Here is a 16,246-nt window from a genome sequence, read left to right on the forward strand (position 1 = left end):
TGCGATGCGAATAGGTTTCTGTTCCTACAAGGCTGCAGCTGGTGCCGGAGGAGGAGGGTGAGAGAAGGGACGCACAGGATGTGCGAGACTTATGAAACAAAGACAAAATAAAAGATGTGCATCATGCTTGACGTGCAGCTGACCGGATGGCTTTCTCGCTACGTCTGTTGCCTTGGTGTATGGCGCACAGTCTGCCACAAAATGAAGTATAAAATGAGCAATAAGGCTATACACAAGTTGCAGCCTGCACCTGCGCTACATGTAGAATAGATCCCCATACAGAGTTCGCCTGCCTGTTCCGCGAACATGTGAAAAAGTCGACTATGCAGGTGGCCTTGCGATGACATGGAGAGAAGTGAACAGCGCGTGGATTGCGAGAGCAGCAGCGAGGGACAGACGTGGAATTTCCTTTGCATTGCATCAAAAGCTGTGCGTCCAACGAGGAAAAATTTCAAGTGCTGCGATACAAGCTGTAAGGCCTCTTACGATTAGTTCTCAGAAAGCGAAATGTAATTGAATGTGATATGAAATGTTCTCAGATAACATCAGCGTATCTCGGTTTACACTTCGTAAGCAACTTGGGGGACCATTTTTGCTGCTGTGCACAAAAAAAGAAGAAGACAGAAACTAAAGGCGGCAAGACTCGAAGCCTGGGGAGCACGCCAGGAACTGACTGGAATGAGGTAACTGATAACATAAAGGCAAATGCTACAATATATATATATATATATATATATATATATATATATATATATATATATATATATATATATATATATATATATATATATATATATATATATAAATATATATATAACAATTGGCCACCATGTATGAGCAATGCCTCATGACCTTGAGGGTACCGGAATCTTGGAAGCACGCTACCATAATACTAATCCATAAGAAAGGGGACGCCAAAGACTTTAAACATTATAGACCGATCAGCTTACTGTCCGTTGCCTACAAAGTATTTACTAAGGTAATTGCAAATAGAGTCAGGAACACCTTAGGGTTCCGTGAACCAAAGGACCAGGCAGGATTCCGCAAACGCTACTCAACAATAGACAATATTCACACTATCAATCAGGTGATAGAGAAATGTGCGGAATATAACCAACCCTTATATATAGCTTTCATTGATTACGAGAAAGCGTTTGATTCAGTCGAAACCTCAGCAGTCATAGATACATTACGGAATCAGGTTGTAGACGAGCCGTATGTAAAAATACTGGAAGATATCTATAGCGGCTCTACAGCCACCGTAGTCCTCCATAAAGAAAGCAACAAAATCCCAATAAAGAAAGGCGTCAGGCAGGGAGATACGATCTCTCCAATGCTATTCACAGCGTGTTTACAGGAGGTATTCAGAGACCTGGATTAGGAAGAATTGGGGATAAAAGTTAATGGAGAATACCTTAGTAACTTGCGATTCGCTGATGATATTGCCTTGCTTAGTAACTCAGGGCACCAATTGCAAAGCATGCTCACTTACCTGGAGAGGCAAAGCGGAATGGTGGGTTTAAAAATTGATCTCCAGAAAACTAAAGTAATGTTTAACAGTCTCGGAAGAAAACAGCAGTTTACAATAGGTAGCGAGGCACTCGAAGTGGTAAGGGAATACATCTACTTAGGACAGGTAGCGAGCGCGGATCCGGATCATGAGACTGAAATAATCAGAAGAATAAGAATGGGCTGGGGGGGGGGGGGGGCGTGCGGCAGGCATTTTCAGATCATGACAGCAGGTTGCCATTATCCCTCAAGAGAAAAGTGTATAACAGCTGCCTCTTACCAGTACTCGCGTACGGGGCAGAAACCAGGAGGCTTACGAAGAGGGTTCTACTCAAATTGAGGACGGCGCAACGAGCTATGGAAAGAAGAATGATGGGTGTAACGTTAAAGGATAAGAAAAGGGCATATTGGATGGGGGAATAAACGCGAGTTAATGACATCTTCGTTAAAATAACGAAAAGGAAATGGGCATGGGCAGGACATGTAATGAGGAGGGAAGATGACCGATGGTCATTAAGGGTTAGAGACCAGATTCCAAGGGAAAGGATGCGTAGCACGGGGCGGCCGAAAGTTAGGTGGGTGGATGAGATTAAGAAGTTTGCAGGGAGAATATGGCCGCGGTAAACTATGCCCTAAATTATAATTTTTACAGAAGTAATCATATATACAGGGTGTTTTTTTTTAGCTGCACCAATCTTTTTAGGTATTACGTATGGCGGGTAGCACAGTTCTATTACTTCATCTAAATTACTAGATGAGCTAGTCATTAGTTCTACGAGAAATCGAAATGTTCAATAGAAGAATTAGGGCAATTAGGCTAAGTACCTTTTCTAATGAATGACCTTAAGTCACATATTTCAATATAGGAATCATAGCCGCTGAGTTCACCTGGCGTATGTACTTGGAACAATTTCACTGGACAGCACCAGTTCCGAGATATTATATTTCCAAAATGACCGTCGAAATGCATTGCTGGTCCAGTTACTTTCGTGCTTCAATGTATAAAACAGCGATTTCCTAAAATATAACTGGAACGCCAGTGCATTCCGTCAGACACATTTAATATTATTATCTCGTAACTGGTGCTGCCCAGAGAAGTCATTCCAAGTGGATAGGCCGTGCGAACGTAACGGCTATAATTTGTACATTAAAATATGCAGCAAAAATCAATAAATTAGAAACTTAATTAACATAGTTGTGTTAATTATTTAGTTGAACATTTTTTATTCCTCGTAGAAGTAATGGTCGCCTCATCGAGTAAATTATAACGATGGTTAGAATTGTGCTATCTACCACAGACAATGTCTAAAAAATTTAGTGCAGCTAAAAAAGCACCCTGTATATCCGATTACTATATGTAAAAGCGGCGGTTGTCCTGGCTGAGCCAGGAGAACCATCGGGTTTGTAAGCGTTGATGTGCGCCGCACTGTTTGGGCCCTGTTTCGTTTGCCATGTTTACACTGCAATGTGCCGACTGATACGGAGCTTCATTGTTGTCTCTCGTTGGTGCCCCTCACCTCTACACATTACATATAAGTCAGATATAAAGATGTACATGCATTATTTACAAGAAAGATAACGACACACAAACAAGATGGCTGTCGAGACAGAATTCACTTCGGCACGACTGATCATCTTGCGACTGTAGCGACACTCCTGGTTGCGCCGTAACAATATCATAGCGACATTACTCAATCATGCTAATGGTGTCTCTCGATAATAATATCCAAAAAAAAGGTGTGACGTCACTCGTAAAAACGATACCCCAGAAACAGAATCAAACAGCTGAAAATTGTAGTTATATTCAGTGCACGTTGCTTCTCATTGTTGTTTTAATACTGTCCATCAGAATGATGCACCTGGTGACATGAAAATAGCAGATGTGCTTCGTGGAAATTTTTGTGCTGTAGAACGAATAAAGTGAGCGCAAAAGTGCCATTTCATCACGCCGGAACCTGGAGCATTGTTTGGCTGCGTGACGTCAAGGATGTCAGACGAGTATCTCATCTCGGTATGCGTCACGTTTCCTCACTAGACGGCAACTCTGGGATGACATTGCCGAGTGCATGTCCTGGTAAGGCCACGTGTACTTTACACCTAGGTCTTATTTGTGACCGTTTTTGATACCTTGGCAACAACTGCAGTGCAGAAGCTACACCCAAGTCTTTCTCAGATGCTTTAACGCTAATCCCTTAGTTTACACGTGTTCTGCATAAAGGACTGTTCTGCGCATCTGCCTCGCCAGAGTGCGTGTAGGCAAGACCTGCAGTGCATAAAGCGCAATAGGCTAAAAGCATGGTACAAGCAATTTACATCGTGTATGTGTTACTCAAGCAACTTTCAAGGAACTCCTAAGCAAACTTGCCGTGCAAAGGTATGAGAAACTCGACAATCGTATGGTACGTAATAATCATACTCTTCCACTTTTGATTTATAAGCTACGCAGTATTACGAGCGCTTTGCCTGTTTATGCCCTCACAGAATATAAAAACTGTCCCATGTCATAACTTGAACATACTAGTGAACTAGCTAAATGTTTTATGTGACCCTTAGTAGCAAACGAGGACTGTTTGGTTGTAAACGAAGTCTCTCTGAAAAAAAAAACTGATACTAATGTTGAAAGAAATTCTCAATTTAATTGGTTGAGTCAAAATACAGGTGGTTATCCTGAAGGTACAGACAATTTTTGGCGAAAGAATTACTTGGGAGCTATTTAGAAGAATGGCGCCAAACTTGGCAGTGCTAAATTTTCACGTAAGAGAGTGTGTGCGTCACGTTGATCGGCTAGATTTAGGAATATTTGTTAGTATGACACCTACCAAAAATAACAGTTGAATTATCCTGAAGGTACAGACAATTTTTGGCGAAAGAATAACTTGGGAGCTATTTAGAAGAATGGCGCCAAACTTGGCAGTGCTAAATTTTCACGTAAGAGAGTGTGTGCGTCCCGGTGATCGGCTAGATTTAGGAATATTTGTTAGTATGACGCCTACCAAACATAACAGTTGAATTTTACATGTATACCAATAGAGAGGCCTTCAACATTGCTCAATTACGCCGGTCTTCGTGGTCACCAGGGATGCATGAAATGTCACTGCCGAAGACACTTACCCCCTTCGGCATCAGGATTTGCGGTAAGTTTTCATATAGGAACGATTACGCCATAGGTTTGCTGATGCTGTGTAACGAATTTGATTTTACGTTGCAATAAAGTTCACTTAGAGATAGTTTTACGATATGACGTATATTTACTAGAGTTCTAATATTAGAGATAAATATTAGAGATTTTTTGGTAATACTAGTAGCAGCAAAAACGCGTGAGTCATGAACTGCCTTCGTGCTGATATTCGTTCACAGTGCAAACAAATCCTTTTTTGCAGAACACTAATGGCAGTCAGACATTGATAGCCGAATAAGCGTTTATTCCCTGGTTCCTACCAGCTATATGGGAGTAGATATAGATGTATAGCGTGCTAAAATAACAGAAAGGTCACGAAGGCCGAAAACTCCGTTTTGAGACCTAATTTATGCTTTCCATGTAATATACAGTTTCTGCAAGGTGACACAGTTACGTACCTCTTAGATTGATCGATAACTCGAACAATCCAACAATCTTTGGTTGTATTAAACTAAAATTTGATAGAACTTTCTTCACTCAAACATACTCACGCGCAAATAATTTTACTTACAATATAGCAGATTCTCTTACTAAAGATTGTGTGTATCTCTGTATTATCTATTTCGCGGCCAAATGATTATCTAAGTGATGTTACGAATTTGTGCCAGAAATCACGTCACGAGCACTGACACGAATGAGTCGTTGTTTTATGTTTTCCATCCTCCATTCAAAGTAGCAAAGTAGAAGAAAATGGTGGCTTGTTGGGGACCCATTGTTATCGATGTGGCCCTCGGGTGGCTGCGATGACTAGTGGTCGTGCATGAAGCGGACGACACTGATAACGGCGGCGAGCCAGCAAGAATCCACCGTAGTGGTGTCAGGGCTAAAGAAAGGCTTATCTTGTGTCATCGTTGCCTGTGTTACGCTTTGCAACTGCAGACCTTCCTTGTGTAACCTTGTAAGAGTGGCAGACCTATTCAACGTCTACTATATGGTCCTTGAGCCTGAAGAATGCATCTGGACAGATAGAACCTTCCGTTACTACTATCATCAGCAGCAGCATCATCTCATGCAATCACCTCTGTCTTCCGCAAGCTGATCCCTTTTTGTGCCTACAAACTTCCTTATTTACTTTAACTACCTAATTCTGTTCCCCTCCTCCACTGCATTCCCCTCCCTTGGTACCTATTTTGTAATTCTAGTACATCACCAGTTCTATAGGGTGCTTAATAGCTGCATGCACTAAAAGAATATCTGTGGCAGATAGAACAGTTCTAATCTCCGAAGTAAATTACTCAATGAGGCGGGCATTACTTCCATGATCAATAAATGCGTAAATGAAAAATTAAAAAACTTTCACAAATAAATTTGTTAAACTAATATACAGCGCATACAGCAATTTACGAATTGTAGCTAGTGAATTTGCAAGGCATGTTGGCTTGGAGCGAATCATATTGCTCCCGTTTCAAGATACGCACTGTTAGACGTGTGCCACAAATTCATATTTGTTGCACTTGCTTTTTTTAGGAAGACGCGGTTTTATTCATGACTTCAAACTTCAAACTTCAAGCACAAAGGTAATTGGAATGCCAACGTATTCTGTCGTACGGTCTGAAAATTATTATTTCAAAGCTGGTAACCCAAAATTTGTTCAAGTGCATACGTTTTGCGAAGTCACCGGCCACAATTCCCAAATTGGCGTATGTGCTGTAATGTAATTAATTACAAAGTTTATTAGACATATTTCTTAATTAGTCGGTTATGCATTTTTTACTTTTCGTAGAAGTAATGTACGCCTCATCTAGTAAGCTAGCTATACGGCTAAAATTATGCTGTCTGCAACAGATGATTTTAAACGAAATTGGTGCAGCTAAAAAAAAAAAAAGAACAGCTTCGTATGCCCTTGCCATTACCTGTACTATACCCAGCTTCATTTCTAAATTTTTATGCCAACTAGGATATTGCATACCACCATTTGCTCTATGATATACAGCGCTATCTTCCTGTCTGTTAACATTACGCGTAATATTTTTCGTTCCATTGCTTGTTGCACGGTTCGTAAAAGGGTGTGGAATCACTTTTTTTTCTTTAGAAGCTCTCAGGTCACTTCCGGAAGAGTATTGTGCCTCCAAGGAATATGTTACTGAAATAATTAATCGCAAAGACCTAGTACGAGCCGTACACACCATGAGCGAAATATTTATCCTTCCTCCTCAGCGTCCACCGTCCAGGTGATCCTGCGCGGTTCCGTTTACGCTGCGCGCGCGTCTACGGCGTCACCTGACTTCGATATTGTGTTTCTCCTCTCAGCGGAAATCGACGGGTGCTGTCACAACACATTTCCTGTAGCTTTTACTATAGTCAAGTCAGTCGTCGCTTTGCTGCACTACAGTCAACTAGATAGCTGCACGCGGCTATTTTCTCTCGTACCAAGTGGCACAAATAGCAGATTTGCATTCGCACTTATCTCTGCGGCAATCTCACAGTTTCCGAGGCTTGAACTAAAAAGTTGTCTTCGCTCGAGTGACTACGTCGGAGGCGCGCACATCGGCTCCGCAATGGGTGCGGCAATACGTACTGGCGTAATTGGAGAGATTCCTAACGTGACCAGCGACGACCATGAGTAGATGCACGTTGAAGGTATGCAACCCGGGAAGAAGATCAGCGGTGCTATATATGCGTAATGCGCCGAGTTTGGCGAAGCTCGGAATCTTCACCAGTTCTGGCGACGCTCCACGATGAAAGATGTAACAGTACCAAGACAAAGTTTGTTCCTCAGCACGCCTCCAGTTTCATTAGTCTATCGAGATTCACTCTGGGTGGCTATCGTCCCTTGGGCGTTGCCCTATGGGTGGTCGACAAGCTGGGGCTCACGTAATCGTACCGTCGGTGCATGGTCCATGCGTTCTTCCATTTACTTGTCGTTCAACCGAGTGCATTGCATGCACAAGAAAGTTAAAAAAATAAATGCATTTAGTAAAATATTATTAGTCACCCGAAAGTTGTTAATAATGATTTTAATGTTTACCGGGTGTGCAATGAATGCATATTAGACTAATTTGTAATTTTTGTACGTTTCGCGTTTTACGACGAGCGAGTGTTCCCCCTTCTCTGTCCTTTCGATTGGTCGGTGCGGCTCGCAACGTGCTGTCCATTCGAATTTTCTAGTACAAATTGCTGTGCGCCTGGTTTTAGCAAGTGGTTTCAAGAGATCGCTCGGTGGTTGCGCTAAGGTAGTGCTGCTAGTTGAACTGAGCATCAGCTAGCGCAGAATTAGTTTGCCGCGCGCTTACCATGTACGCCCACAGGAATGCAGGAAAACACTCGTACAAACAACAGTAAGAAAAGTACGCTTTAGGTTCTTTTACTTTGTGATGCAACTGCATACTGGGTTGCACCGAGCGATTGTTTTTAACAACCGCGGGCAAGAATCTCCATACTCGTTAGCCCCAAGCGAACCATGACTTCTGAGAAACGCAATAAAGGGTCTTTGCAGCGCACGTGGCCGTTATTTGACTGCCACCACATCCACGCCAGGTGGGAATGCAATAGCGGTGCGGTTATCCTTTGGCTGTCGCTAAGGAAGTGGCGATTCATTTTTTGACAATGATTTTCTATTATTTCTTTTGCGTGTGAGCGCCCGTGATAGCGTCCACAAAGTTAACGCTGCGGTTGACTGTCTCCCAGTGCAGATTGAGGCTCACCCCGTTAGGATCCACTAAATTTGGGAGAGAATTATATGCGCCCCATTCGTCTATGTGAATATTGGTCCTCGGTTGAACACTGGCTGCAGTAATGGGGCCTAGCGTCGCCGCGTCTAGTCGGTCGACATTGAAAAGTCGCAGCTACCCTGTAGTCGCGCAGGCCATGCCGAAAAACCATTGGTCCACTATTTCAAACACGGTCGTAATTTTCGCAGTGCAGCGGAACGTTGTCGACCGCCATCAGGCGGCCTTGATTGTACGTTCGCTTGGCGCGAAGACGGTACTCGGTAATGTGCACTATCATCCCGGGGCCACAAAATTGAGGTCGTGCTAGGAGCCCGTTCCTCACGACCACACGGGCGTAGTTCCTCCAGTCGGCGATGGCGTGCTCCGACAGAGGAAACAAGTAGCCGGTCATCTGCTTCAACAGCCACATGTCTATGCTTTTGCTCACGTAGTACATGAGCCAAATCACTTGCTGCTTGGAGAGGCGGATGTTCGGACGGCCGAGGTGGTCCATGCTGGCGAAGTAACTTCCTTTGCATCTCTGCCCGTGCAATGCAGCAGTACCGCGTAACTGCGACAACTAAAAAAATCGAATAGTGGTGTTTTACGTGCCAAAACCACTTTCTGATTATGAGTCACGCCGTAGTGGAGGACACCGGAAATTTTGACCGCCTGGGGTTCTTTAATATGCACCTAGATCTAAGTACACGGGTGTTTTCACAATTCGCTCCCATGCGGGATTTGATCCCGCGATCGTCGTGCTCAGCAGCCCAACACCATAGCCCCTGAGCAACCACGGCGGGTGACTGCGACAACTGCTTTCGACACCTGTTGCATCGGAAAGCAGCCCAGCGTCCATTGTGAGTCGTCCTATATTATGCGACCCCTTCGCCTTCGCAGGTTGGTTGTTTCGGGTTGAATCCCAGGTCCTTGCAGCTGCCCCTGCACTCTGATGACGCCGCCCGACCTGGCTTGGAGCTGGTGCGCGGTGGACGCACCGCGCTTGAAGTCGGAGCTAGCCGAATTATTTTTACGAACTCTTCTTCCGCAACCTAGTCAGCATTTCATGCTCAGAAAGCGTAATTTCTCCGCCAAGCTGTCTACGCAGGCCAGGGTCTTCGCCTCACTCGTCATACAGCCAGTGCTATGGCGTTTTGGAAAGACGAAAATGACGCTGAACCTCTACGTCTGTCATGTAGGTGAACGGGTCCAAACAGTCATATTGACGCTTGCTGCCGCTGAATGCGATGACAAAGGCTGCTGCTGCCGCCGCCATGTGCCCAAGTTCAACTAAGGCAGGCAGGAGGGGAGGGGTCGCGATTTACGTGTTTTGCCTCAGTGTGTCTGTGTATCAAAACCATAGTTCATGGCCCGTGGGAGGCATGAAACTCTTGCGCCCGCAGCCACCACGGTGGGGCCGGGTGCAATTTATTTTTCGGCAACAGCGACGGGGTGCTGAACTGAGAGGCATATCTTGACCGCGGAAATAAAACGCGCACAACGCACTGTCATCGGTGATGTACTGAGCACCACTGTAAAAAAAAAAAACAAAGCGTCTGCTGTCGCTGCTGGCTTATGCACACATCGTCTCCGGATGCGATGGCCCCGCAACACGGTTTCATTCCTTGCACAGTGGCGACGTAGCGCACAACAAATAATTATTGGCACGCCACTCTAGCTACTTGAAAGGCGCGAATGCGCCGTGGTGGACGATGATGCTCAGGAGTCTGTACTGTTTTCCAACTACAACGTATCGCAGCTGTCATTTGGCATGGCTGCTCTGCCTTCGGTTATGTATCGGAGCCGCAGTGTTGCAAACATGGTCAGCGTCGAGAATCACTCGCTTTTCTTTACCCAGTGCGATGGCATTTCTTCATAACAAGCACTGCGCTGTAAACAATGGCGACACCCTCCTCCGCTGTAAGTCTCATTTCATAACTGCACACAAGAGCCCTCACCTGTCAGAACGCGATTGCTGCTTTGTTGTTACGATATCCATCTGCGATCGCTATTAGCTCAGCAGATGCAATTGGCAAGTACGTTGCAGTGCACAACACACTCAAATACTGCGTACATGTGCTCAGAGGCACCTTCACTGGGCAAGCAATGACGAGTGATGAGTTGTGTCACTGGGTAGCACGCTATTCTTCGCAACGCATCGCGGAGGCTTCGCGCACACAGATAAAATGGTACCTTTTCACTCTGCCGCGCCATTAAGGCTCCTAGAATGCCTACCGTCACTTTGCAGCGACAGCCATTGCTACCGTCTCTATGGTAGAGTGTCGTTTTAACTTGGTAAAACGGCGGAAATAATAGCCTCAGTGCAGCGCCTGCGCTAAGCAGCCATGCCATGGCACTGCGTTGCCACTCGCCTTATAGACAGGGGCTGTGATCCAATACCCGCTGTAGACAGCTAAGTAGACGGCTGAGTGGACAGCGGCCATTTTGATTCTCGTCCCAATTCTCACGAGGACGTCAACGCACACAGCTTCGTGAAGACAGCATCGTAGTCAAGAATGATGCAGGTTACTTTCCTGTCCAAACAAGATGGGGGCTGAGCAGGACACTTGGAAATCCAACAGGAAGCTTCTCTTCGCACAATGAAATGTTCACATGCTATCCTACGTCCTTTATGTAAGCTAGCTCATGTTTTTCGTAGGTTAGCAGGCAAAAAGGCTCAAAATAGATAAATAATTTGTGCTTTTCCCCACTTTTTCTTTTTGCAGCAAAGGGGCGTCACGTCGCAGGAGCATCTTCCATACCTCTTCTAGACGGTTCGAAACGCTTTGCACGACGTGGCCTTGAAGCTGTCTCGGCTGTCGCTTTAGCTGTCTACGTAGGCTGTCTCCGATGCCAGCCAGAATTGAAATACAGTCAAGGAATGGTCCCATCATTGTTCATGGCTGAGTTTATTGAGAATAGTATGGTAGCACTCCTTGTGACTGCTCACCGTATCAAGTCCATCGTGTGCGCTGTCCTGTAGAATGTATCCGCTTGTAAGCTTTCGCCTCACTGTCATCACTCGCAGTAAAAAGGCAAAATTTAATCATTCCGTCGATATCCATCTGTCATCAGAAATTTACAGCATTCAAAACGAAAAACAGATACTTTAAGAAGGACATTTTATATCATTTTGTGTGTTGTATTTTACCTAATTCTATTGAGGGAAAAAGAATGCGGTCCGTGTGCTTTGTTCGCATTCGACCGGAGATAGAACGATAATGCCCGAAAGAGGAGGCACGTCCTTGACGAAACCGAGAATGGCGGGACATGCGGCTCACGGCACATGTGCAGATATACAGCGGGACCGTCACGGCATTGCTAAACTGCGAGAATACGTTGAAAACAATACGCGACGCTGGCGCGTTTCGTTGCGCGGCGTTCTGAGCTTAAAACGCAGAAGCAGTATGTCGAGCAGGGTGCGCTTACGTTGTCATACGCGGCTTTTCCTGGACATTTTTTTTGCCTGTTGCTTTTGCGCATTCCATGCTATCTTCGTTCACTGACTGCCAACGAGAAAACATGGGCGAAACTCGCGCGAACGAGAAACTGGGCGCATCATGCACAACAGCCCAGAAATAGCCAGATGTCTGCATAGCAGTCTTGTGTACTCGCGTACACTAACCGACACGCTAGTCACTGCTGAAGCCCAGACGCAGTTGTCATCAGCGTAGATGAAGACACTGAATGTTTTCGGTTAGGGATTGAGCGAGCCTGATAAGCGTGGCGATGAGAAAGTAGTGGTTGAAGCGTCGGCTTAAAGGACCCGATTTCACATGTAGCGCTTGCAAGTCGAGATGTCTTCAGCAAGCATAAACAAGGAACGGTAGAGCGCCAGTACGCATGTCACAACCCTGCTGTTAGAGGCTGCACCCCGCCGTACCCTTTCGCAAGACCGACGTACCATCCCCAGATAGATGGCAAAATGATGATTGCAGCACACTAGTGTGAACTAAGACGCTTGAGCACAAAGAAAGGATGAAAACGAGACTTTTCCTAGCATCTTGCATCACCGTAGTGTGCTGCAATCATGAAACATGTAAAGCCAACCACCCACAAACTTCAGTGGTCGACCAAAGAATATTTACAGAAGCACTGCACAACTTTTGTCTTTGCTAGAACTTCATTATGCAATTAATAGCAAATGTCACTTTCTTCGTCTGCATGCAGCCAAATTAACCCATAAATGGTGGTTCGGGTTATTTCTTACATGCTGAAGCTGCTTTGACCGCGCCGCTTCACGAGGTCGCGGGATCGAATCCCGGCCACGGCGGCCGCATTTCGATGGGGGCGAAATGCGAAAACACCTGTGTACTTAGATTTAGGTGCACGTTAAAGAACCCCAGGTGGTCGAAATTTCCGGAGTCCTCCACTACGGCGTGCCTCATAATCAGAAAGTGGTTTTGGCATGTAAAACCCCATAATTGATTGATTGATTGACCGCGCCGCTTAATGTGCCTAATTTAGGAACGAGTTTCCAGAGACGTATGGCTGCTCTAGACAGCATAAAACCTACATTGCAATGGCACCGGATTTTTGTTCACCTCCTAGCAGGATTTCTAGCTCACAACTGCTGCAACAGAGAGACTGCAGAGTGTCCTTAGCAGATGTGAAATAATTCTTAGTGAATACCGGAAGTTTGAGTGGAATATATATGGTGCTACCCATTCTTTCAAAACCAGAAGTAAGACTAATGTGAAGCCTTACTACAGCTGCGAAAAGGCAGCTTTGATGTGAGAAATAAATGTTATAGTCCACTGCGTGCAACGACGCAATAATAATTGAGATACACTTGCCCCTTGCCTTGATGCCACCCTGTTGCGTGCATATATAGGCACCTTTCTTCCTCGGCCTCACTTACTTCGCTATCACGTGATCCTGGGAAAGCGGTGACTGGGTGCAGGAAAAGAAGCTGAGGCGCAGTGTCAGTTTTGATGCGTGCATTTGACTACTATTGAGGTTTAACTTCAATAACGGATGAAGTGAAATAGTATTTTTTGACAGTGACCCTTAACGTCACCTGTTCAAACATTTTGTGAATAAGAAGAGTAAGGTTATATAAAACCATACTCTAGTAAATTTTTTGGGTAGTGCAACATAATCTTGACCGAACAGTGACTGGATGAGAGAAGACAAGAGACCGTTAACGAGAGCCTTAAAAAAACATTTTGTGAATTAGTAAGGTTTTGCAGAATAGCTGATTTCTTTTTGCGGCCCATGCAATGAAGAGGCAAAAGGCCCGCAGATACCGGAGCCGTGTGAAGACGCGAAAGCCTTGTTACAAGCCGAGACGCCAGCGGTCTCGCCCATATTATGATCACCGACAGAGTATCTAGGCTTCGAGGCAGGTTGTCTTACAAAAACTGAGACAGGTCAAAGAGAACGGCAGCATGCAGATGCATGCTTTGAAGGCCATTTTGAAAGATCTCCGTGAAGAAACGATTTACCCAGTTCAGCGGATACCGGCCGGGGACCGACATCACAAGCGTTTCTTTCGATGTGTGAACATCACGGCTCGAATGTGCGTGAAAGACATGTCGCACTGGTGTGTTCAAGGTAAATGTCCGGAAAGGACTGCGGTACATGGGCTGTGGCTAATACTGAAGTGGACTCTGATAAAGTGCGCTGCTGCATGTGGAGGATATGCGTGCCTCAATATCATCAAACTTCACAGTTTTTGTCTTCGTGTTCTTTTCCTACGCTGTATATATGCTAATGTATTATGCAGCGGCCGGATGTCTTAGTCACCAGGGGATCATCCGTAGGTTGGAATTATGCTTTATAGGGCTCCTTGTTTCAGTACGGTAAAAAACAAAATACGCGATAGCGGCACATGATTTCCTTATACCGTTTACGTTTTCGAGTTAATTGAGCGTGACCATAGAGATAACACGATGCTCAGGTTATACGCCCAATTGTGAAATAAATCTATTCGGGATGTATAGAAGGCACAGTATTTGTGAGACCAAAAGTTTTTATGTAGCTGACCGCTTCTAGACTTATCGTCATTTCATTCACGCTAATATGAGGTACGCAACATCAAGTTTGACTAGTGAGTGCCGTAGCCAAGGCGTTGCGGAGCCTTGAAATTTGTTCCGGTGACTTGCGAAAGCAAAACGGCCGCAAAGTTTTATTCTATATGGCTCAGCAATAAGCATATTTTGGTGGAACCATCCTTATGCTGAACAAATCGTCATTTTTTAAGCAGACTACGTATCATTGTACAACTCAACAGCCAGATATCTTTGCTCAAGGAACATTCGACAACACATGTAATAGAACTCTGGAATGTTATTGCTGATGTCTCTGATTTAAAGAGAGAGAGAGAAAGAGAGAGAAAGGTTTCGTTTGTTTACCGCTTCCAGATGACTGTCTGTGACATCTTTGTGATAAGTGGAAATTACGCTGGCATAAATCTAACTGCAGAAGCAAGCACTAGTGCATTTACTGTGGAAATTTATTTAAAACATCGCATAATGTGATGACTGATGAGTTCAACAAAGTTCTCTATATGTATCATTCATCGCGAACGCAAACAATGATTGCCAGGTCTTCACCACGGGAGGCGCACGCTCAGGTCCGCAAAAATGTACGAAGCGGCCGTCCAGAGGGCTGTGCAGAGGTCCAGTTCGTGGCGGTCCAGCACGCTCATCGTGTCCGCTTCGGTGTGGTGGAAGTAGAAGTACTTCTCGTTCGCCGTGCTCAGCGACGCACCGGGAACGCCCGCTTTCATCCAGGACGAAAGGTCTGGAGCCGAAGCGCCTAGCGTGAGGCGCGTCGCGTTGATGCGAGCGAATAGGCGAAGCACTTCGGCCACGATGCAACGAGCGTGCTCGTTGGAGCCGGAATAGGCGAGGCCCAGGGGACGGAACGTTCCCGTGTCCGATTCCATGACGAGGTTCATGCGGTGCAGCTCACGCGCGAAGTGGCGGCGGAAGTATTCCGCCGCACCGGCCATGTGTAGCTCCTCTCCCGTCCAAAGGACGCAGCGTAACGTGCGGCGAGGCTTGAGGCCCAGCCTTCGCAGAATGGCCAGAGCCCGCCACGAGATGAAGGCGCCCGCACCATCGTCCATGGCGCCTTGCCCGACGTCCCAGGAGTCTAAGTGACCGGATATCAGAACAACCTGCAATTTGCACCAGAATCGTACAGGCAATGTACAATATTTCGTGCGTTCCACTTGTGCGAGTCAGAAAAAGTAATTAGCCGTACGATCGAGGAATTAGTTCTTGAAATCTGTCAAAATTGTGTACACGACTGTGAAAGTGTAGTGGTAGGTGGCGGGCTTAACAAAGATAAGTTGAGTCAGTTTTGTTTAAATATAGCGTGCGATCTTTCTTTAGACAAAAAAAACGCATTTAGTCTTACCAAATGTGCGACCCCAAAACAGAAACGAATGAGGAAATGGTTTATATGCGTCACGAGCATTACGAGTGACAGAACAAGTGGTTGGGGTATGTTACCTCCTCCGGTATGCTGTCGCCGCGAATTTCCGCGATCGTGTTTCGAGAGCTTGCAGGCGGCAGTGACTTGGCTCCCATGACCAGCTTCACGACAGGCTCACTCCCTAAGAAAAGATAACAAGTAGGCCAAATGAACGTGTATAATTATCACGCAAATGTTAGTACAGGAGAAGGAACTCTAGCGCTAGAGATGTGAGGGCTAAAAAAAAACAGAAAGCATTTGTAAAAACTTCTCATTTCCAGAATAACTTCTTGGTCGACTTGGTGCTCGCTTAACGCAACCTTCGTAGAGCAAAAAACTCGAAAATAAAGGATAACAGCGAGAGGAACGAGAAGACAGGAAAGACGAGGGTTACGAACGCTTTTGTTCCGTCTCAAGGCACAACAAGCGGCCGAAAAGAAAGCGTCAGCACTCTGAACTGGTCCCAGAAAAGCTGGTATAAGTA

The 16,246-nt window shown here is 45.4% G+C and overlaps 1 protein-coding gene and 1 long non-coding RNA gene across 5 annotated transcripts in view; one reads left to right on the forward strand and one right to left on the reverse strand.

The window, feature by feature from the left end:
* Nucleotides 1-408: 408 nt before the first annotated feature.
* On the forward strand, nt 409-11,194 carry LOC135895836 (uncharacterized). Its single transcript, XR_010562489.1, has 3 exons — nt 409-683; nt 4,540-4,643; nt 11,064-11,194. It is a non-coding gene; the product is annotated as an uncharacterized lncRNA (long non-coding RNA).
* Nucleotides 11,195-14,776: 3,582 nt separating this feature from the next.
* Nucleotides 14,777-16,246, reverse strand: part of LOC135895845 (carboxypeptidase Q-like) — a 44,974-nt gene continuing 43,504 nt past the window's right edge. For all 4 annotated transcript variants that reach the window (XM_070532954.1, XM_070532953.1, XM_070532952.1 and 1 more), the window contains 2 exons: nt 15,801-15,904; nt 14,777-15,463 (listed from right to left, as the gene is read on the reverse strand). In XM_070532954.1, coding sequence (XP_070389055.1) covers nt 14,891-15,463; nt 15,801-15,904 — 677 coding nt within the window. In that variant the 3' untranslated portion in view covers nt 14,777-14,890. The remainder of the gene's footprint in view (nt 15,464-15,800; nt 15,905-16,246) is intronic.

Source organism: Dermacentor albipictus, chromosome 2, assembly GCF_038994185.2.
Source record: "Dermacentor albipictus isolate Rhodes 1998 colony chromosome 2, USDA_Dalb.pri_finalv2, whole genome shotgun sequence".
Classification (NCBI taxonomy): Eukaryota; Metazoa; Arthropoda; class Arachnida; order Ixodida; family Ixodidae; genus Dermacentor; species Dermacentor albipictus.